At 42.9% G+C, this 23338-nt stretch overlaps 1 protein-coding gene and 1 long non-coding RNA gene across 3 annotated transcripts in view; one reads left to right on the top strand and one right to left on the bottom strand.

Annotated features, from left to right (window-relative positions):
• The window catches only part of ALDH7A1 (aldehyde dehydrogenase 7 family member A1), a 39649-nt gene that overhangs the window by 3906 nt on the left and 12405 nt on the right, over positions 1-23338 (top strand). Inside the window, exons 3-11 of one of the 2 annotated variants that reach the window (XM_081088815.1) lie at positions 2148-2185; positions 2912-2992; positions 4048-4171; positions 7983-8115; positions 10464-10508; positions 15192-15269; positions 17193-17290; positions 20501-20542; positions 22366-22460. In XM_081088815.1, the coding sequence (XP_080944941.1) occupies positions 2148-2185; positions 2912-2992; positions 4048-4171; positions 7983-8115; positions 10464-10508; positions 15192-15269; positions 17193-17290; positions 20501-20542; positions 22366-22460 (734 nt within the window). The remainder of the gene's footprint in view (positions 1-2147; positions 2186-2911; positions 2993-4047; positions 4172-7982; positions 8116-10463; positions 10509-15191; positions 15270-17192; positions 17291-20500; positions 20543-22365; positions 22461-23338) is intronic. The other variant, XM_081088814.1, reaches the window with a different exon arrangement.
• LOC308517611 overlaps positions 1-23338 on the bottom strand; it is a 775374-nt gene that overhangs the window by 748879 nt on the left and 3157 nt on the right. The gene's annotated exons all lie outside the window — the stretch shown is intronic.

Raw genomic sequence — 23338 nt, 5'->3', positions numbered from 1 at the left:
AGCAGTGTCATTCACTGTCATGCTTTAAACATAACTTTTCTTTCTGATCATAAAAGTAATGATATCTCCCACTTTAAAAAAAATTGGGTGATGCAATAAACAAGATAATCAAATTTACCTTCTCAATACAAATACTTTTCTTGAGTCTGCTGGGTCTTGAATGCCTTCAGCACAAAGTAATCCACTTGTCCAAGGGCACGTTCTGGGGTGGCACAGAAAGTGCAGAGCTCCCCCGCTCCCGTCATGCTCCGCAAGTTTATTAACATGTTGCATTAGTGTGAGACATTTCTTACAGTTGGTGAGCCGATATTGATACATTATCATTAAATATATAAAGTTCATCATTTATATTAGGATTTCACCCTTGTATTCACTATTTTGAATGCCAGTGAAACATTTGACCAGAAACATCTATTATGTGTGTGTGTTTACCCAGGGCAAATACAATCGTGTTTGAGAAAAGAGTGTGAATTCAGGATCTTTTCTTTTTTTAAAATATGTTTTCATTGATTTTTTTTAGAGAGAGAGGAAGGGAGAGGGAGAGAGAGGAAAACATCAACATCGATCGGCTGCCTCCTGCAGGCCCCTGCCCGGCATCGGGGTCTTTTCTCCTGAACCGGCCTGCACACTCCTCTTTGCTCTAGGGTGGCAGCTGCCGTTGTGATGTTAGTTCTGGGCTGTACCTGGTTGGCGTTTTCCCTGCCAGGGCCTCGTTTGGTAGTCTGCTCTTACTCAGCAGTGCCGGACTCTGCGCCGTACACCCTTCCTCAGACTTCTCAGACTTCCCAGGAGAATGGGGGCTGCTAAGTGGGAACAGGTTGCTTTTCTGGGTGTTGGTAGAGTCAGTTGGGGATCCACTTGCTGGAATTTGCGTTAAGCAATTGAGTTCAAAGTTTAGGGACGAGAGAGACTTTCCTAACTGTGCCTCCCATCGGTTGGCCCTGCCTGTGTGAGGACAAACTACTGTATCGTTTAGTTCATTTAAGTTAAGCCGGGAATTTTTCAAAGGAAACATTTCCCTGGAAGGGAAAAGGAACAAAGTATAAAAATGCGGAAGACTAGTTGTAAGAACTGATTTCTTCCTCTGAACTGGAACTTGCCGCAGAGAACCTGGCTGGTTCCAGATGCTGCTTTCTTTCATGAGCCGGGTTCAGCTCGCCTGTTTCTGCCCCTCTGCGTCCTCGTGTGTCCTCTCCATCTCCGGTGAGGATAAGCCAGAGCCTCTTCCCTCCCTTCAGGGCAGGAACTGTTAACGGCCATCTTTAGCGGAATGAAGGAGTACCAGATACCTGGCAGTCTTTATCATGGGAGTCATTGTAGTAATTCCTCAAAGGCTCAGCTAATACTTCCCTCCTAATTCTTAATGTGACTTCACGGGTGAAGTGTGCAGGCACGAGGACTCTTGCTGCCACCTCAGGAGGGTCTGAGAGTATTGATGCCCGGTTAGGCAAGGCCTGATCAAGCTCCCACTGGAGAACTGGAGATGTGGCTTTCTCCCGCCCCCCGCCCCCTGCCCCCTGCCCCGCCTTCACTTTCCCAAACCTAATCCTGAGGTTCTCAACTCTTGCTTTTTGTGCAAATCATCTGGGAAGCTGGGGGGGAGAGGGGAGGGGAGGGGAATGCCAGCCCTGGCTGGCATGTCTGTGGTTAGAGTGTTGTGGGTTCAATTCCCGGTCAAGGGCACTTCCTTGGATTGCAGGTTTGATCCCCAGCCCAGGTCAGGGCACCTGCGGGAGGCAACCAATTGATGCGCGTCTCTCACATTGATGTTTCTCTCTCTCCCCCCTCCTCTCCTCCCTCCTACTCTAAAAAAATCAATGGAAAAAATATTCTTGGGTGAGGAATAATAACAACAACAACAAAGATGTCAGATTTGAGTGGCCTAAACTGGGATCTAGCTATGACAGGCGTGGGTGAGTTGGTTGTGCGTCGTGTGTACACCAAGAGGTTGCCAGTTCGATTCCCAGTGGGCTCCATCCCTGGTGGGGATAGGGAATGTGCAGTAAGTAGGTAGCCGATGGATGTTTTGCACTCACATCAATGTTTCTTTTTCTCTCCCTTCCTATGAATAGTCAGGGTTGAGAATCAATTTTAAATTATCAAGTCTTGAACATCTTTTTTAAAAAATGTGTTTTTATTGATTTCAGAGAGAAGAAAGGAGAAGGAGAGAAAGATGGAAACATTGGTAAGAGAGAAACATCCATTGGCTGCCTCCTGCACGCCCCCCACTGGGGATTGAGCTGGCAACTGGGCATGTGCCCTGATCAGGAATCAACCGGCGACCTCCTAGTGCATGGGATAGTGCTCAACCACTGAGTCACACTGGCCAACCTCATCTTAAATTATATTTCTCTCTGCTGCCATTTTTGTAGTCCAGGCAGCCACCACCTCTGGTCTGGCCTAATGGTCTTCCTATCCGATCCTTGTTTCCCTCTGATCCATTTTCTATATTACAATTAGAGTGATATTTTAAAATGTACTGTGATCCACCGCCCCCCTTTCCCCACCACTGTTTAAAGCCCTCTGGTAATTGCCTCACTGTTTTTGAATCCTATACGTCGCCCTTTGCCGTGTGGCCCCTGCATTTCTCTCCTGCCTCTTTGAACTCCTTACAATTTTCCAAAACCACCATAGTTTTTCTTGTTTTTTGGCCTTCGCATTCTACTTTCTTTTTATATACTTTAAAATATGTATTTATTGATTTTAGGGAGAGAGAGAGAGAGAGAGAAACATTGGTTGACTGCCTCCTGCATGCCTCGTACTGTGGATTAAGCCCACAGTAATATTTCCTGACTGGGGATCAAACCCACAACCTTGGCATATTGGCATGACCCCTTGACCACTGAACTACCTGGCTGGGGCTTAGAATTTATACTTTGAATCAGACACTAAAATTACATTTTTTTCTTAGATTCCTGCTCCAAAGCGAGGAGAAGTAGTGAGACAGATTGGTGATGCCTTGCGGGAGAAGATTCAAGTACTAGGAAGCTTGGTAAAGTATTTCTGTAGTAAAAATATAATCCTTTGAAGATAAATAAGAATATCATACATTTCTCTATGTAAGATTGATTTTATTTTAAGGTTTTTTTCCTTTTTTTTATCCTCACCCGAGGATATGTTTTTATTGATTTGAGAGAGAGAAACAGCAATGTGAGAGCAAAACATTTGGCTGCCTCCTGCACACCCCTACCAGGATTGAGCCCACAACCCAGGCATGTGCCCTGCCCGTGAATTGACCTGGCAACCTTTTGATGCCCAGGATGATGCCCAACCAACTGAGCCACAGTGGCCAGGGCAAGATTGCTGGGGGCCTGCCCCAGCGGGTCCAGGGGTTCCCAAAGGTGTGGACGGAGACAGCGTTCAAAACTCTCTAGCTTTCCTTAGTCTCCGTGGATCTTCCCTGTGCCTGGTTGAGGCCACAGAGAGAGAGATCCCAAGGCAAGCTGAGCCTTTATTTTATAGTGAGAGGTAAACAAGGTCGTGGTTTCCATTAGTTACACAGTTCTTGTGAGTTTCACTTGTTTACACTGTTCTTGTGAGTTTCACTTGTTTTTGTTCTTGTGAGTTTCACTTGTTTACACCATGGTTATACTTCCTGCACTTCCTCAGCCCATTAGCTTCCCAGATAAGATCTAGGGAGCCTCATAAGGTCAAGCCTAATTATGCTAAACGGACTGTGCCGTCTAAGCTGGGAATTGTTTGTGACTTTGCCCACAGGTCAGTCCGAGGCTTAACCCTATATCAGCTCCCTACACAAGATTGTGATTTTTTTTTTCTTTTTTGGTTTTTCTAAGATTGTGATTTTTATGAAAAGCAATTTATACATTTCAAGAGTCTTTTCTCTACAGGAAAGATGAACAAGACAGGAAAAAGTGAAGACTATTCTTGAGTTTTAAAATTCTTCAGAAAAATAAGAACAGATTTTCTAAAGTTTATTGCCTTCACAAAAGAGACACAAAATATGTTTTGCATCTCCCCCTATGATCATTTTAATGTTTAAAACATGAATTCTGCTGGGAAATGTAGCTTGGCTTTTTGTATTTTTAGGTGTCTTTGGAGATGGGGAAGATCTTAGTGGAAGGTGTGGGAGAAGTTCAGGAGTACGTGGATATATGTGACTATGCCGTTGGCCTATCACGGATGATCGGGGGACCCATCCTGCCTTCTGAGAGTAAGCAGTGAAGAGTAGGCTAAGAGTTCCGTGTTCTGTTACAGAGAGCTCCAGAAATGCCTTGGCTGTGATCAGTTTGCAAAAGAGGACTTGTAAGTGGCATATAAATGAATGAAAATGTCTTTTTATAGTCAGAAATGTAAATTGAAACAGATGGAAACATCAGAGTAAGACACTTGGAAAATTTATTTTATTAAGAGTATTACAGAAAAATTTATTTTCATTTATTTATTTTTTAAATATATTTTTATTGATTTCAGAGAGGAAGGGAGAGAGAGAGAGAGAGAGAAATATCAATGATGAGAGGGAATCATTGATTGGCTGCCTCCTGCACATCCCCCACTGGGGATTGAGCCTACAATCGAGGCATGTTCCCTGACCAGGAATTGAACTGTGACTTGTGGTTCATAGATCGATGCTCAGCCATCAAGCCACGCCAGCCAGTCTATTTAATGAAAATAATTAATTAATTTTAATATATATATTTTTTATTGATTTCAGAGGGGAAGTGAGAAGGAAACAGAGAGATAGAAACATCAATGATGAGAGAAAATCATTGATTGGCCACCTCCTGCATGACTCCTACTGGGGATCGAGCCTGCAACCCATACATGTACAACTCTGCAACCCCATCATGCCCTTGACCAGAATCGAACCTGGGACCCTTCAGTCCACAGGCCAACATTCTATCCACTGACCCAAACCGGCTAGGGCTATTTTTTTTTTTTTTTTTTTTAAGATAAAACTCAGTGTTGGCAAGTCCGTGGGTTGACAGACACTCTTATGGGGACTCGTGGTAACATGAATTGCCCATCCATCTGGAAAACAATTTAGAAATAATCCAAAGAGCCTTACATTTAATACCAGTTTCAAGAATCTGATTTGAGTAAATAATTTGGATGTGACAAAGGCTTATGTGCAAAGATGTTCATTGTGGTATCAATAGGAAACATTAAAAATGACCTGTAAATGCCATAAGGCAAAGGTTGAGCTCATGTTGCCAGTCTGTTAGCAGGTAAAAAAAAATCCTGTTTATGCAGATTGCTGGCCTCCAACCCCACACTTTTTTTTTTAAAAAAAATATATTTTATTGATTTTTTTACAGAGAGGAAGAGAGAGAGATAGTTAGAAACATAGATGAGAGAGAAACATCGACCAGCTGCCTCCTGCACATCCCCCACTGGGGAAGTGCCCACAACCCAGGTACATGCCCTTGACCGGAATAGAACCCGGGACCTTTCAGTCTGCAAGCCGATGCTCTATCCACTGAGCCAAACCGGTTTCGGCTCAACCCCATACTTTTATGGGAAGGTTGTATTTACTTATTTTAAAATGATTTTTATATTATTTTTTGAAGAGATGATATACTCATATCACAAAATTAAGAAGAAATTAAGGAGTAAAGGATGAAAAGTATTTCCCCAGGGTATTCCATAGGATCCCCATGGAAGTAGTTTCTGGTTTCTTTTGTATATCTTTTTAGAGCTTTTATTCACTTATAGGCAAATATGTGTGTTTTGGAAACAGACATTAGCAAACTATACATTCCATTCTCTGTTTTTTCTACTTAATGGGTCTTGGACATTGTTTCATATTCTGCCATTAAGCGGCTTCCTTCATCTTTTTTTATGGCTGTGTGCTTGTTGTAAAGATCCTATATGTAATATGTTTAACCAGTTCCCAAGCGATGGATGTTCTCTAGCTTCTGCTGTCACACTGTGTTGCAAGGACCAGCCTTATACTCTGGGAGGTTTCCGTGAGGAGCATAAGGGCTTATGTGATTTGTCATTCTTGCAGCTTTGATAGAGCAAACATGATTCTGTGTGGCTGCATTGAAGATAAAAGGGCTGGAAGTCTGCCAGAGTGGTGACAGTGGTTATAGTCATCTTTCTAGTTTTCAAAATTTCCATGTATGGTAATTATGATACATTTATGATCTGAAAAGAAAATATACATATATATATATATATTTTTTAATATATTTTATTGATTTTTTTTACAGAGAGGAAGGGAGAGGGATAGAGAGTTAGAAACATCGATGAGAGAGAACATCGATCAGCTGCCTCCTGCACACCTTCTATTTGGGATTAGCCCACAACCAAGGTACATGCCCTTGACTGGAATCGAACCTGGGACCCTTCAGTCCACAGGCTGATGCTCTATCCACTGAGCCAAACCAGTTAGGGCAGAAAATATATATATTTTAAAGAACATAATATTAATCTATGCATGGTCTTGGGGTAACTTTGACCTCATTAATGCAATTAATGTTTATTGCATGTCTGCCAGTTGCCAGATGATCTAATAGGTGACACTTGATCTAAAAAAGGCATAGTCCTTGTCCTCAAGGAATTTATAAGCCTGTAGATTCCTTACATTTAAGAGGAGAGGCAAGTGGGAGATAAGTATAATACAGCCGTGGGCAAACTACGGCCCGCGGGCTGGATCCGGCCCGTTTGAAATGAATAAAACTAAAAAAAAAAAGACTGTACCCTTTTATGTAATGATGTTTACTTTGAATTTATATTAGTTCACACAAACACTCCATCCATGCTTTTGTTCCGGCCCTCCGGTCCAGTTTAAGAGCCCATTGTGGCCCTCGAGTCAAAAAGTTTGCCCACCCCTGGTGTAATAGAACATGGTAAGTACTGTGATGGGTGGAGAGTAGGATAATGAGCCCCTAAGCTAGCCAGAGAAAGTAAATCCAGGGCCTCCCAGAAAAGCAATTGAAGTTTAGATTTCAGGGCAGCGAGGCAGACATTTAAAATAGGCATTTTAAGTAAGTGAAAGCTTAGTGGCCTAGCCGGTTTGGCTCAGTGGATAGAGCATCGGCCTGGGCCTGCAGACCAGAGGGTCTCTGGTTCGATTCTGGTCAAGGGCACCGTATCTTGGTTGCAGGCTCTTCCCTGGCCCGGGCGCTAGGTGGGGCACGTGCAGGAGGCAACCAATCGATGTGCTTCTCTCACATTAATGTTTCTCTCTGTCTTTCCCTCTCTCTTCCACTCTTCCTAAAAATCAATGGAAAAATATCCTCGAGTGAGGATTAACAACAAAAAAATAATAATAAAAAAAAATGAAAGCTTGGGATGGGAGAATGTGTCCTATTTGGGGAACTGTATGGCTTTAGCACAGCTGGAGGACAGTATGAGGGGGACGGGTGGTGGAGCGGACGTGGGAAGAGACTGTTCCTGAAGGAGATGGACTTCAGATGGGCAGCTACCGTAGTGACCCAGACACCAAAGGGTTTTAAGCAGGAAAGTGTTATCAGCTGCGCTGGCCTTTCTGGGGAGGAGGATGTGGAGGGGAGGGCAGAGGTGGAGGAGGCAGGTCCTGCCCGAAGGAGGCAGAGCCAGCACATCATCTGAAGGGAGTTTAGGATGCCTAGACCAAAGGGGGTCTGTGGGTGCAGCAATGGCGGCTTCCCTGTGCCTCGCTAGCTGTGTGAGCGTGGCCAGAAAGATGCATGGCTGGGAGCTCTGCCTTTCTGGTTGGTCTGGTTTTGACCCGGGTTTGTGAGCCATCACTCCTTGCTTCACTGCTTTGGTTGCCCTTGATTAAAATGACCAGAGTTCCTATAAGGATCAGAGACTTTGTGTCTGTCATTAAGGTTGGTGTCATAAGAGCTTCTGTAGTGTGTTAATTAACGAACCAGTGTCCCGCAGCTATGCAAAGTGATCCACGACAGGGCATCTGGCATCCCCACTGGGTCCTGTGCGCCTTTGTTCTGAAAATGAAAGCTAGCAGGCTGATTAACTTGACATGCATTAAAGGAACACGCTTAAGTATGCCTCTCGCCTCCCCCTGTCCTCAGGACCTGGCCATGCACTCATTGAGCAGTGGAATCCTGTAGGCCTGGTTGGAATCATCACTGCGTTCAACTTCCCTGTGGCGGTGTATGGCTGGAACAACGCCATCGCAATGATTTGTGGGAATGTCTGCCTATGGTGAGACCTGCTCACTTTCTTTTCCAGGGATAGATGATAAAAGTAGCCATTGTTAGGAACTAGCAAAAGTATTTTAAATGTATTGAAATCTGTTCTACTACTCTAGTCTTTCTTTTTTTGTTGTTGAGATTTTTATTGATTTTTAGAGAGAAAGGTAGGGAGAGGGAGAGAGAAACATCTGTGTGAGCAAAACATCCATTGCGTGCCTCCTGCACGCCCCCTAGTGGAGATTGAGCCTGCAACCTGTTCTTGTACCCTGAAGGAGTTGAACCAGTAACCTTTTGGTGCATGGGATGATCCCCAACCAACGGAGCCACATGGGCTAGGGTTCTCATCTTTCTGTTAACATATTAAGTCATATTGGCTAGTTGTGAAATGCCGACTTTGAATTATTATGTATTTTACCATTGGTGAAATTTTGTTTTTGACTTACTACTTTTTTTGACATAGCGTTGTCCGTCCAGTTGTTTCCACCTCAAGGAGGGTACTGTAATTAAATTCTGACACTGACTTCCTGTGTTTAGTGTCAGGGTCCTCATGTATAAGGGCTCAGACTTCCACAAGACTGGCTCCACTTCAGATGCAAGCTGCAAGTACCCCAGGTCCCCAGGACATCTGCAGTTCTGACCAGCCATCTGTAAATTTGGGGGTTCCCATGAACTCTCAGCTTCAATAATTCATTAGAATGACCCAGGGGACTAAAGAAACCGCAGTACTCAATGATTACAGCTTCTTTTTTTTAAATTGATTTTTTACAGAGAGGAAGGGAGAGGGATAGAGAGCCAGAAACATCCATGAGAGAGAAACATCGATCAGCTGCCTTCTGCACACCCCCCACCAGGGATGTGCCCGCAAACAAGGTACATGCCCTTGACCGGAATCGAACCAGGGGCCCTTCAGTCTGCAGGCCGAGGCTCTATCCACTGAGCCAAACCAGTTAGGGCAGCTTTTTAATAAAGGATACACATAGGGAAAGGTCTATAAGTGTCCCAGACAGTGTCCCAGATGCAGAGCCTCCAAGCCCTCTCCCAGTGGAGTTGGGGTATGGCACCCTCCCAATCAGGAGTCTCCACTGAGCTTTGGTGTCCAGAGTTTTTTATTGAGGTTTTATTCCATAGGCATTATTGATGGAATCATTGGATGTGATTGAACTCAATCTTGATTTCTCTTTCCTGTGGTTGGTCTTTCTGGTGACCAGCAACCAGCCCCCATCTTGAAGCTATCTAGTAGACACAAGTCACCTTGTTAGCATAACAAACACACTTTTGTCACTCAGAATCCCAAGGTGGGTTTGTTTTGGTAATCTTCACCTGAGGCTATTTTTTCCTTTGATTTTTAGAGAGAGTGGAAGGGAGGGAGGGAGAGAGAAGCATCAATAAGAGAGAGACACCGCTTGGTTGCCTCCCACACACACTGTGTCCTGACCAGGGCCAGGATGGAACTTGCATCTTGGAACCTGCAACCCAAGTGAGGCCCTTGACTGGGAATCAAACCCGGGACTCTTTGGTCCGAGGGCTGGTGCTCTAACACACTGCTCAGTGGCCCAAGGTATTTGAAAGCTCTATGCCAGAAACAAAGGCCAGTTAAATAATCTTTATTGTACTACATTCCCCAAACAGAAAACTAAATAAATAACTAGGAGGAAAAAAAAGGAACTTTTGATAAGTCACAACATTCTTTTTAAAGTTTGACTCTCTTTTCTTCAATAAGAATTTGATAGTGAATTTCTAAGTTATTCTGAAGCCCTTGGCCAGTGTTCCCATTGATGCATTAAATTTTACATTTTTATGAACTATTTGATAGTACAAGTGAAGTGAGAAAATGTCAGCGTCTTATAGATGACAAAACACTGATTTCAGCTTTCCTGTTCAGTGGAAGAACTAGATTTGTCCTTGCCTGTTTTGCATCTTACCGCTAGTTATAGGCTGATCTAAATGTAGTCAGTTGACTGGACTCAAAGACTGTCTACCAAGCAATGCTTAGGTGGGAGGGTTAATCATTTGGCACCGTGTTGCCAAAGGGACCTGTGCTTTCTGGCAGCTCACAAGCCTTCCAACATAAGTCATGTTGATTTCCGCTTCACTCGGTTCCCATGATTGGCAGATATTAATGCAGCAGTTCCTATGAGCAGTGTATCAAGCAGGTTGAAAATTGCTTTTTGTCGTTTTTGTATTTACGAAAGTTTTGTAGTCTGCTAGGTCCCAGAAACACCACGCTGAAGGACAGGTTCCTGTTTCAGTTATGAGAGGCTCAGTTGTCTAAAAAGACTTGCTTCTGCTTGATAATAAAAGGTCTTTATGATTTCCACCAAATTAAACGGCCTTTTTTTTTTTTTTTACCCTGTAAAGGAAAGGAGCTCCAACAACATCCCTCATTAGTGTGGCTGTCACAAAGTGAGTATGTGTGGCTTTCTTTTTCCTGGGTGTGGAGAAATCTCAAAAGGGTGACTGACAGGCACTGAATTTTAATGTGATGTAACAGTCTCATATTTCAGGTGGGGTTTGGCTGTAATAACACTTTATGTTGTTTTGCAGCTTACAGAGCTCTCTCAGAGCCACATCCTTTAACTTGGTAGAAACGTGGCCGATACAGATTTAAGTGTTGAAATCGAACTCTTATGAACATTATTGTCACTTGCAAAAGAGAAGCAAATCCAGCACAGAGGAGATTTTCTTGCAGTTTTGGGCTCTATTTTTAAACTATTCAACATGTTAGTGGTTTTGTTTCCTACCCAGCTAATTCTTTTATTGCTTTTGTTTAATAGACTGTTAGCAAAGCAGAAAGAAATATTATTCCAGGGATTCTTCTCACACTATGTAAAATGTATTTTCTCTTTTGATTAAAAATTGTTTTATTTACTCATATTTGAAAACTTCACAACTGATTGTGTCATAAAATCAATGTTAATAATTTGTCACTCTGGAATCCAGAGATCGTATACAAGAGCATACCTTTCTATGTGAGTGAGGAAGCATCCTTTATGCTTGGTGATTTTGTTGGGGAAATTGGGGTATCCCCTTCCCCACTGAGTGCTGGGAGTGGAGTCCTTATGATATCTCGAGAAAACGAATTTTCTGAGGTTTGCACAGGATGGTGAGTGATTTTTATTTGCATGGAATTTTATCATGGGCTTTCCAAAGTCCCTTATCCCTTAGTCCAGTTATAGAAGCAAAGCCAGTGTTCAGAATTTCCCTTCCATGTTGCAGCCGAGTGTTGTAAATGTTTCCCTCCACGTCCTGTGGTTCAGGGTTCAGGATCTGGAAGAGGAGCCGCACACAAATGAAAGAAAAGATAAGAGATAATTTGGGAATATAGTGGGGCCAGGCAGGTAAGTCCAACTCAAGAGGAAGGACTTCCACTGGTGCTCTGCCAGCATCAACCTTTTATAGTCAGAGGTAAACAAGGTAGTGGTTACCATAGTTATACTGTTCTTGTGAGTTTCACTTGTTTTGACCATAGTTACACTTCCTGCACTTCCCTCAGCCCATTAGCTTCCCAGATAAGATCTGGGGAGTGTTATAAGGTCAAGCCTAATTATGCTTAAGAGGACTGTGCCCTCTAAGCTGGGACTTGTTTGTGACTTTGCCAACAGGTCAGTCCCGGTTCCCCACAGCCGGGTCCAGTCAGCATCAGGCTAGTTACAGTTTGTTAGTCCATTGTTTGTGGGGGTCCACATGGCTGTGGGCCACAGGAGAATGCCAGGAAGCAGGAGTGAGAGCCCAGGAAGCAGGAATCAACCAGGAGAGTGAACTCCTTTGTTTAGGGGATTAAATATCTCAAATCTTTGTGTGCTTGCAGTGGCCATGCCCATTCTGGCCATTGACCTGTTCCCAGGTGTGACTGACAGTCAAGTACCCTCCGACATTGTCCCCAGTTCATTACCCTAACTTTACTGGGCATGCGTCTATTTCCTCTCTGTCCTGTCTTTTCCCCCAGTCATCTACAGGGAATAGACTGGTGTCTCCATGGGGAGTGTAAAGCTATAGCTTCCTGGTGAAGCTGCCCAGTGATATGCCTATAATATTTGGCCTTCCCTTTACTCCTTTCCTGTTATTAATAAGTAGGATCATTGCAATGGTGTCATGCTCATGGTTTGCATTCTCTGATTTAAGAATGGTTGTAGAAAGCTTGTGGTGGAGTCTATATCTAAGAGGGTCCTCAATATTAGAAGAGCATTTATGGCAGCGGTCTCAACCTGTGGGTCACGACCCCTTTGGGGGTCAAACGACCCTTTCATAGGGGTTGCCTAAGACCATTGGAAAACATGTATAGTTACATATTGTTTTTGTGATTAATCACTATGCTTTAATTATGTTTAATTTGTAACAATGAAATTGGGGGTCACCACAGCATGAGGAACTGTATTAAAGGGTTGCAGCATTAGGAAGGTTGAGAACCACTGATTTATGGGATACTGGTTTAGAAATTGAAAAGTGAGCTGAAAAAGAGAAAATAATAAAAAAAAAAAGAATAAAGAAAAGAGACAATAGTATTTACTTGAAAGGAATGTGTGATATTGAGCAAAATATATCCTTTAAGGTAGGGGTGTTTGAATGAAATATTACTTATTACTCTGATATACAAAACACAAAAATGATGAGATTCCCCAGGCAATTTTTTTCAAAATTGAAAACTTAGAACTGGCTTGCCAATTTACGCAACTGGTTTAAAATACTGTCGAGTTGTTTTGTTTTGTTTTTTAAATACTGTCTGTTTTGATATTAGTTTTAAATGTTCTAAGTTATTGTTGCTTTAAGCTGCTTTATAATTACTATATGCTTTAAACATTTCGAAGGGTTTGAAATGCTCACATAGGAACACAGCTGATATTTTAAGTAATTGAGAATATCTTATTTTGCAATGGAAGGCAATGAGTAAGGTGATGCTAAATTCAGCAAGGGTGCTGCCATATCTAACAGATCTTAAATTCACTTTATCGTTCAGACTCATAAGATGAACATAGGCCACAGATCATACCCCTATTTAGAAGGATATGCTAATTTGCCAGGAGGATAGCATTAGGTACTTCTCTTCAATTGGTGTCTTTGTAGCAGTTTGCACAGGGGTAAGGAGATGAGACCTAGATGGACAGAAGTGGGGGTTGCCCTGACTTATACCCTAATGCCCCATAGGAGCCAGACTACCTTGTACCAATTCTATTGACAGAGATTTCAGCTGCCCATAAGGGACATATAGTTACAAGAGTCACTGCACTTAGGGAAGGCCAAGAAGTATGAGGTCCCTATTTATCGTTCTCAGAAGGTTATTGTAGTCCAGACGCAGTTGGCCAGACAGGGGTCATTTTTACCGTAAGCCATGTTCTCTGTGTAGGTAGCGTGGTTGACACTCTGACATTTATCAGGGAACCTGGGTAACAAAACTAGACAGTTAACCTAAGGTTAGATTCTCATGCATTAGGGGGAAAGGATTTTGTTAACCTGTAGCCATGGGCACAAAGCAAAATCATTACCCTTCAAGGACAACCAGTTTCCTTGTGCAGACAGGATGTACACCCTAAGTCCCTGGAAAGAATTGTACAATTGGACACCTCGTCTCAGACATGACAGCTGTAGTGTGTGATCCTTGTTGGATGGAAAAAAGAAAATCACTGTAAAGAATGTTTTTTATTGTTTATTGGGGTGACATTGTTTAATAACATTATATAAGTTTCAAGTGCACAATTCTATAATACGTCACCTGTATATTGCATTGTGTGTTCACCACCCAAAATCTAGTCTCCCTTCACCATAAATTTGACCCCCCCTTTATCTCTTCATTCTCCCCTCCCCTCTCCCTCTCTGGTACCCACCCTTCTGTTGTCTGTGTCTATAAGTTTGTTGTTTTATTCATTCTTTTATATCACACATGTGAGTGAAATCATATGATTCTTGTTTATAAAGGACATCTTTTGGGGCGACAATTGGAGTATTTACTTACATTCGCAGTGGAATCTTTTACGGAAATGGGTATAGGATTTGGACCTTCTTTGAAATCTAAACTAAACCAGTTAGAAAGTGGCCAGCAGTTGGGATGATTGTTGAGAAGAACCTTGGCTCTACTGAGGCCCATGCTCCTCAGGAAGCTCAAAACGAAGAGCCCTGTTTCAGAGAAAACGGAATGACTCAGGCCATTTTTATAATTCAAAATAAGATTGGATCGGCATTGAGCTGTGGGTATTTTAACGATTACATTGTAAGTTGTGGGAGACGGGAAAAGCTGTGCTGTTCGCAGTGCTTTAACCTGGAAGTGCTGGTATGTCCTGACTATGAAAGGTTTGATGTGAAGGCAGCCTGCAGGGTTCTGTAGGCAGGTCCAGCTCCCTCAGCTGTATCTCCTCACGACCTACTCTAGGTTGGGGGACACTGCTCTGCTTTGCAGCGATGTGTTGAACCTTCTCATTTGCTGATGGGGATGCCCTTTCACTTCTTTGTCTTTCTAGGTTTTATTTCTTTTTAAAATTCCTTTACCATCATTTTAATGGATTTGTAACAACAGACCAAAAAAATAAAAACAAAACAAATGCCCTGTGTTCAGGTAACCATCTTGAATCATAGATGTCCTCAGAGCTTGGCAGAAAATACTTGAAAACAATGATTACTTGAACTACCTGACCAATGCTTTATATCATTTATTTATTTTTCAGGTTTTAAAAAAAATGTTTTAATTGCTTTTTTAGAGAGAGAGAAAGGGAGAGGGATAGAACGATAGAAACATAAATGAGAGAACATTGACCGGCTGCCTCCTGCACGCCCCTTACTGGGGATCAAGCCCAAAACCTGGACAAGTGCCCTGACCTGGAATTGAACCAGTGACCTCCTGTTGCGTGGGTCACCTCTCAACCACTGAGCAACACTGGCTGGGCTGTGTGTGTGTTTGTTTAAATTCTTTTTAAGATTCCCTTAGGGAGGGAAAAAAGAGTTCTACTTTTAAGTGTTTGAACACCTCATTTCTGTTATGTGAAGAGAAATCCAGGCCTGGATGTTTGAGGGGAGGATGAGAGAGTTAGGTGGATGGAGTTGTTAAAAAACCCTAAGAATGAAATTGCTCCCTTAGCAGTAATTGCTTTTCCTTTCTAGGATAATAGCCAAGGTTCTGGAGGACAACAAGCTGCCTGGTGCGATTTGTTCCTTGACTTGTGGTGGAGCAGATATTGGGTAAGTCAATATGTGCAGAATGTCTTTCTGTTAAGGACCCCAGGCTGATCGACTAGAACCATCTGTCCTAGAAGAACTAAACGCAGTGCAGCTGGAGTGAGCATGGTTTTTTGGAATCATTATCATTATGGATCTCACTGGGCTCGCCTTTATTAGTGCATAGCCTCTGTTGGAGGATGAGTAAGATATTGCCTTTTTAATTGCCCAGAGCTACTATTATAAGGTATTTATCTCCTACAATAACAAGCTGCTGTAATGGTGTGCAGTCCGTGGCCTGCTGACACTTGATTTATAAAGGTGCGTGCTTACAGAGCAGAGCTGGGGAATTGGAGTCTGGTGTCTCACCGCCACTCCCTTCCACCCCCACCCCCCCAATCCCCAGCCCAAGAACCTAGTCTATTGGTCTGCGTTCTTCAGCCAGCCAAAATGGGGAACCTTGTGAATACAGCTTCTTTATTTAAATTTATTCAGGTTTTTTAGAGTATTCACAGTGTTGTACAACCATCACCATTACCTTATTCCAAAACATTGGCGGGGGGGGGGGGGGCGGGCAAAAGAAACCCTGTAACTATTAGCAGTCATTTCCTATCCTCCCCTTAGCAATGACTAAACTACTTTCTGTTTCCATGGATTTGCCGACTTGAGACATTTCATAAAATCAAATAATGCAACATGAGGCCTTTGTGTCTGGCTTATTCTCTTAGCATAATGTCACAGCTTCTTTTTAAGCTGGAACTGACTATATAATTGCTCAGAAGCATGATGAATGAGGTTGTTGTTATCAGCTTAGACTTTGACTAGGTGAGGTTTCATAGGGGTCTTATTGGTGTAGTTCAAATGTTAGTCTCCCTCTGTTTTTACCTCCACACTACTCAACTTACTGGGCTATCTCAAAAATGAGCAATAAGTACTCCTTTTATTAAATAAGTGAAATATACTAGTACGCATAGTGAATTATTGTCTTTAAACATGGGTATAATATCTTTTGACCAGTTTGTTCTTAATCTTCTGGGTATCCTTGCCTTTGGCCTTAGATTAGCTCGAAGAATTGCATTAGTGTGTAGGTGTGCATTATGGAACCGCTGCTTTGGGTATCCGTGCCTGTTTGCTGGGCTGAATCTGGGGAGGCCTACATGGCTACATTCATTAAGCTGTTCATGCTCTATATTGGACTGATACTGTGACTGCCTGGTTGGCCCACACCAAGCCCTTTGAAGCGCCAAACTGAGCAAATCAATAGTGTCTGGTCTACGTTCCTTAGAAGCAACTGGAACTCCTAGCATAGCCTTTATAAATCATCTTCCACGAGGGATACTTAGGATGTTTCCTACAGTCTAGCTTTTTAATTCGTGAAGAATTAGTAGTTTAAGAGCCTGTAAAATAACTGGGAATCTCATCGAGGAAATGCTAAGGTCACATTGTCAGTCACCCATTTAGGACAGAAAGGACTATCATTCTTTTTTTTTTTTTAATATATATTTTATTGATTTTTTACAAGAGAGGAAGGGAGAGGGATAGAGAGTTAGAAACATCGATGAGAGAGAAACATCGATCAGCTGTCTTCTGCACACCTCCTACTGGGGATGTGCCCACAACCAAGGTACATGCCCTTCACCGGAATCGAACCTGGGACCTTTTGTCCGCAGGCTGACACACTATCCACTGAGCCAAACCAGTTAGGGCAGGACTGTCATCCTTAGCAATGTCCTCAAGTTGATTTCTGTTTATAGAGAGCTCAGAAGAGGTTAGCTCATTGTATTACATGGTTCTACTTGTGAAAATATAGTTCATTTTCATGAAGACCTTCCCTTGCTCTCCTGTAACTTAGACTGCCTTTCCAAGAGCCCATGTCAGGGTTTTCTGGCTGGTACCACTAGGTGGCGCCATTGCTGGGTTTCTCTGAGTGACCTGTCTGTTCTGCAGCACAGCGATGGCCAAGGATGAGCGAGTGAACCTGCTGTCCTTCACTGGGAGCACTCAGGTGGGCAAACAAGTGGCCCTGATGGTGCAGGAGAGGTTTGGTAAGTGTTGGCTTTCTAATGATTTTGATTCCCACAGAGGTATGGATGTGAAATTGAAAAGTTTTTTGTTTTGTTTTTCTTGACCCTTTCCATAGAGATACCAGCCATGTTTATCTGAATGTCCAAGTAAAAGAAAAGGGTACAGTTATTTTATTTTTTAAAAATATATTTTATTGATTTTTTACAGAGAGGAAGGGAGAGGGATAGAGAGTTAGAAACATCGATGAGAAACATCGATCAGCTGCCTCCTGCACGCCCCCTACTAGGGATGTGCCCGCCACCAAGGTACATGCCCTTGACCGGAATCAAACCTGGGACCCTTGAGTCCGCAGGCTGACACTCTATCCACTGAGCCAAACTGTTAGGGCAAGGGTACAGTTATTAGTGGGTTAATATTAGGCAATCGCAAATTTAAATAGCATAATTTGGAAAAGAATGTCATTTTTCTTTTTAAATGACTGTAATAAAATCATATAAAATGTATCAAGTTCTGTCAGGCCTATTTGGCAAATTAAAAAAAGAAAACTCACAATTTAGACAGGAATATAGGACCTATAGAGAATGTGGAATAGAAGATTTAAATCTGTTCCCTCATTTATATAAACATAGCTTTGTACACTCTACTTTATGGCTGATTATAGAGCAGCCGTGGGCAAACTAGAGCGGGAGCCCGTTCAGCTGTTCCACCCGGCCCGCGGAGCCGAAAGAGCGGAGGGTTCTCTTGCTCTCCCCTCCACTCCTTCACCAGCAGCAGTGTTAAAAATAAATGTATGTTCAAATGGTGTGGCAAACACAGCTCTAAAATTGAGGCAAATAAATTTCAAATCTTTATGCTGGGAGTGTAAGGTCAGAATGGCGTTCATAGCCTGCTGTGTAATTGCCTGGAATGTAAGCTGACAATGTATATAGTAGCCCTAATATTCATGCCCTTTGGCCCTGACCTACATAGGTAAGAGGTAGATGTCCAACAGTCCATATATTCAACACTAGAGAAGTAGCTAAATAAAATTTGGTACATCATCATGATGGATACTATGCAGTGATTTTTAAAAAAATATTTTTATTGATTTCAGAGAGGAAGGGAGAGGGGGAGAGAGATAGAAACATCAATGATGAGAGAGACTCATTGATTGGTTGCCTCCTGCACGCTCCTACTGGGGATCGAGCCTGCAACCCAGGCATGTGCCCTGACTGGGAATTGAACCCAGGACCTCTTGGTCCATGGGACGATGCTCAATCCACTGAGCTATCACAGCCGGGTGATTTTTTATATATATATATTTATTAATTTTTTACAGAGAGGAAGGGAGAGAGATAGAGAGAAACATCGATGAGAGAGAAACATCGATCAGCTGCCTCCTGCAACCAAGGTGCCTGCAACCAAGGTACATGCCCTTGACCGGAATCGAACCTGGGACCTTTCAGTCCGCAGGCTGACGCTCTATCCACTGAGCCAAACCGGTTAGGGCTGTTTGTTTTTTTTAACAGCTAATAATTTAAGGAGAGGTAATGAGATATTAATCAGAAAATAAAGCAAAGTTAATTAGATAGTTTGATCTCAACTAAATGTAAACGCACAGGAAAAAGATTGGAAGGCACTATACCAAAGTATAAGGACAGATTTCATGGTGACCTATGGGCCACAGCTTTTTGCCTGCTTGATACATTTTGTTCCTTTTAAAAAATAATTTTCTACAATGAGCACATAATTGTTAAACCTTTTTATTGTGATAAGATGTATAAAAATTTACCATTTTAACTATTTTTAAGTGTGCAGTTCTATGGCATTAAGTATATTTACATTGTTGTATAACCGTCACCAATATCCATTTCCAGAACTTTTTTTTTTGTCTTCCCAATGGACACTCTGTATCCATTAAAACTAACTCTCCATTTCTGCCTCCCCCCGACCCTTTGGCAACTACTATTCTACTTTCTGTCTCTGTGGACTTGACTCTTTTAGGAAGCTCATATAACCAGAATCACAATATTTGTCCTTCTGTGACTGGCTCAAGTCATTTAACATAATGTCTTTAAGGTTCATCCATGTTGTAGAATTTTCATTCTTTTTAAGGTTGAGTACTATTTCATTTTATATATATACACACTAGTGGCCCTGTGCACAAACCCATGCGCCAGTAGCTCTCTGTGGGGCCTGGCCGCTCCGTGCCTGCTGCCCAGAGGCTCTCTGTGGCCTCTGGACCACAGAACGCTTGCCTTGTCACCAGGGCAATGATGCAAGCATGTTCCCCTCTCCATGCCCCTGCTACTCTGTGCCCGCTGCCCAGAGGCCCTCCGAGGCCAGGGTAGAATGCTTGCCTCATTTCCACGGCAACGAAGCAAGCGTTCCACCAGGCCGCTCATGCTGCCTGCTCTCAGTGGCAGCCCCCCCAGGACTGGGGGACTCTGGCAGGGCTGAGAGGACTGGGCGCCACCATCTTGTGGCTATGGGAACCACCATCTTTGTGACCGAGTGATGGTTAATTTGCATATTACCTAGGATTTTTAGCCTGTCATCCTTTAGTGGACACTTGGGTTGCTTCCACCATTTAGCTGTTGTGAATAATGCTGCTGTGAACATGGGGTACAAATGTCTGTTTGAGTCCCTGCTTTTACTTCTTTTGGCCCTGTACCCAGCCGTTAAATTGCTAGATCATTCATATGGTAATACTGTCTTTAATTTCTTGGGACATTGCCATATAGTTTTCCATAGTGGCTGCACCATTAACACTAACTGGGTTTTTTTTGGATATAACGTCAAACTTAGAGAGAAGTTGTAAGACACACAGTAATTTCTATATAGCCTTAACCAGATTACCAATTGCTTACATTTTTGCCCCATTTGTGTTATCATTTTCTCTTTCTCCAGTAGCACACACACACATACACATACACAAATGCACACTCGCACATATGCACACACATATATTGTGGTTGCATGTTATTTTGAACCATTTGAAAAGAGTTGAAAACCTGTGTTCCTTTACCACTAAGTATTTCAGTGTATTTCCTAAGCAACAAGTACATTGTGTCATATAACCACAGTATAATTATTAAAATCAGGAAGTATTTCATTGATTCAATGTTCATGCTATGTTTTAAATCAGAAAATAAATTAAAACATAACTGGGGTAGATTATGATTTGAGGCCATCTGTCAGTGTGCATGAAATACTAAAATAGGCATTAATGTGTGTTTATATGTTTTTAGGGAGAAGCTTGTTAGAGCTTGGAGGAAATAATGCCATTATCGGTAAGGCTGCTCCCTGTTTTTGTTTGTTTTCCATTAAGAATATCTTCGATAGTTGTCCTGAGTATATAGCACTTGTAGGAGCTCGTCTGGTCTGTTTTTGTACGTGCCTAAGGCCTGATTCACATCTTCAGGAACTTTACTTATGAGACAGGACACATGGTTTGAAGGCAGAGATAATTAGGAAGGAAGGGTGTTCGTGTTTGGAAAACGTAATCTGGGCTTAGAACGTGTGTGCAAGACTTCCTAATGTGGCATTGTTCCTTGTTTTCCCTTCTCCCATCTTCTGAAAACTGGCCATGTGTGTCTCTAGAAAAAGTAACTCTTATGTGACTTTCATTAGATTTCAAAAACATTAGTTTGTCTTTTGTGGAATATTTGGTGCTTTTATAACCGAGAAGGAACACTCCCTTAAGGCATTTTAATCACTCATCTGTAGACTTGGTCATTGCGTAAGTCTGTTTGTCAATTACTTGGCACAAAAGGAAATAGTCTACTAGTGTAACTGGATAATATAATGACCATCAGTAGGTTGAGACAATAAAAGCATGGGTTTTGTGATAAAAAGCACACTTGCTAATTTGTACATTGCCATCACCATCGTGTTTAAATGCTTGCACATTTGTGGTGTATGCCAGAAATTTTAAAAGGAGATGGCAACGGGTTTATTCAAGATGAACTTCTAATGTAGTTTTAAAGAGTGAGTTCATTTAAAAATGTAGTTAGCACTCAGTGAGCACTGGGTGCTCAGCTGGTTTCATATGCGTTGTTTCATTTAATCCCCACAATAACCCCATGAGGCAGATACCATTATTTATCTCATTGGAAGGTTACACTCTGAGGCTTAAAGTGAGCATGGTATGTGCCCAAGTGACGGGCCAGGAGGTGGTGGAACCAGCATTGATATCCTGGCAGCCAGACCCCACAATACTGCTCTTTCCTTACCTCCTTGCTATCACCCATTAGTACCCCAGACATTATCCCATTTTATGGCTGAGGAAATTGAGGCTTAAAAAGGTAAAATAACACAACTAAAAAGTGGTGGAAACGGACAAGAACCCGGGGTCTGCTTGGTTGCACAAACCCCCTTCTTACCCGTCATGCTTGTCTGGGAATGCTGTTAGTTTGGAAAAGGGACAGTGGAAGATGTAGAGGGAATCATGTCTGTAAGTTTCTCTAAGGGGTAAGAAGGAAGGAATTACGAGTCATATAAAGGGAAGGGTTAACTTTGTAAAGACTGGGCTAGTTTTTCTCCTGAGGGTGAGGAAGGAACGCACAGAAGCAGAGGAACTGGAATGACTGTGGCGGTCCTGCAGAGGAGCAGAGGAAGCTGGGAAGCCCTCTGCGTGTGGTCACTAAGTGGGGTGAGGTAACCCAGAGAAGGAGTGAAGAGTGCGAGGGGGTTCAGAAATTTGGACGCACTTCTGTAGGAGCAACACGAGTATTTCGGGGCCTGGACTGGTGCAGGGTGGGGTAGATGCTAGCGAGCCAGTCTGCAGGGTGATGGTCCAAAGCTTCCCCCGCTCTCCACGGGCCCGGGGAAGATGGCATCAAGGTGGGCCTCGGGGTTGAGACTGGAGAGAAGGAAAGCTGACAAAAAGGATGGTGGTCTTAGAGAGGAGACCTCAAGGAGGCTGCAGAGCAGGCTTAGTATCAGGAACTGGGAGGCACGAAAGGTGAAGAGGTCAGAGGAGCGAGAGCCTCCATGCACATGTGTCCTGGGATAAAGGCCATGGGGCCATCTCAATTCTCATGTAATCTTTTTAGCAGGTACCTTGTCTGCCTACTTCACAACACTAATGGGTGTGTGTTTGTGCTTCTCTAAGCTTTTGAGGATGCGGACCTCAGTTTAGTGGTTCCATCAGCTCTCTTTGCTGCTGTGGGGACAGCTGGCCAGAGGTGCACCACTGCGAGGCGCCTGGTGAGTGTGTGTGTATAGGCATGTGAGGTTGTCCTGCTCTTCAAATTGTCGTAGAAGTACTTCCTACCCATCATGCTGGGTGGCGAATAATGTGGCCCTGTTCTCTTCTCAGCCAGGGACTGTCTTACCCTCCAGCCTAGGATAAACGCGGTTTCTCTCTAACTGGTTGAACTTGGACTGGGAGATGAGACTGTTTTCAGCCCCACATCCAGCACAATATGTACAAAGTCCAATGCCACTTAGAGACTAAAGCAAGCTTAATATTTGACAAGTTCTAAAATTGTTAGCAAAAAGATAGACAGCCTTGGCTTTTACTTATAAAAGCATTTTAGAGATTTTAATTTTTGTCTTATAAGTCAAGTCTTAGATTTGACTTGATATGACATGGTTTATTGAAAAGCAAATGACTATGTATGTGCTTTTTCTCTTTATAAATAAATAAATACATACATAAATAAGACATTAATATTCTATATAATAAAAGGCTAATATGCAAATTGCCCCCTCAACTGGGAGTTTGACCAGGAGTTCGACCAGGGGGCAGGGCCAGCCGGCCAACCGCCTGCGGCCCCTCTGCCTGGCTGGCCCTGCCCCCAACCATCCCCCTACCCCCCCCCCCCCCCATCAGGGGCCAGGCAGGTTGGCCAACAATTGGGGCAGGCTGGCCGGACCCCAGCCATGCACAAATTCATGCACTGGGCCTCTAGTGTGCATATAAGGAGATGATGTTTAGCTTCAGCATGAATAGGGTTAATGTTAATTAACTCAGATTTGGGCTGGGTTTCAAGTTTTGTGTCAGATATATCCTTGATTTTCATGACTCTCTTGGTAATGAAAAAACTGTGTACAACTAGACAAGTTTGGTTAGGCTCAAAATT

This window comes from Myotis nattereri, assembly GCF_964212035.1.
Source record: "Myotis nattereri genome assembly, chromosome: 4".
NCBI lineage: Eukaryota > Metazoa > Chordata > Mammalia > Chiroptera > Vespertilionidae > Myotis > Myotis nattereri.
This window is presented reverse-complemented; position numbering and strand designations above follow the sequence as displayed.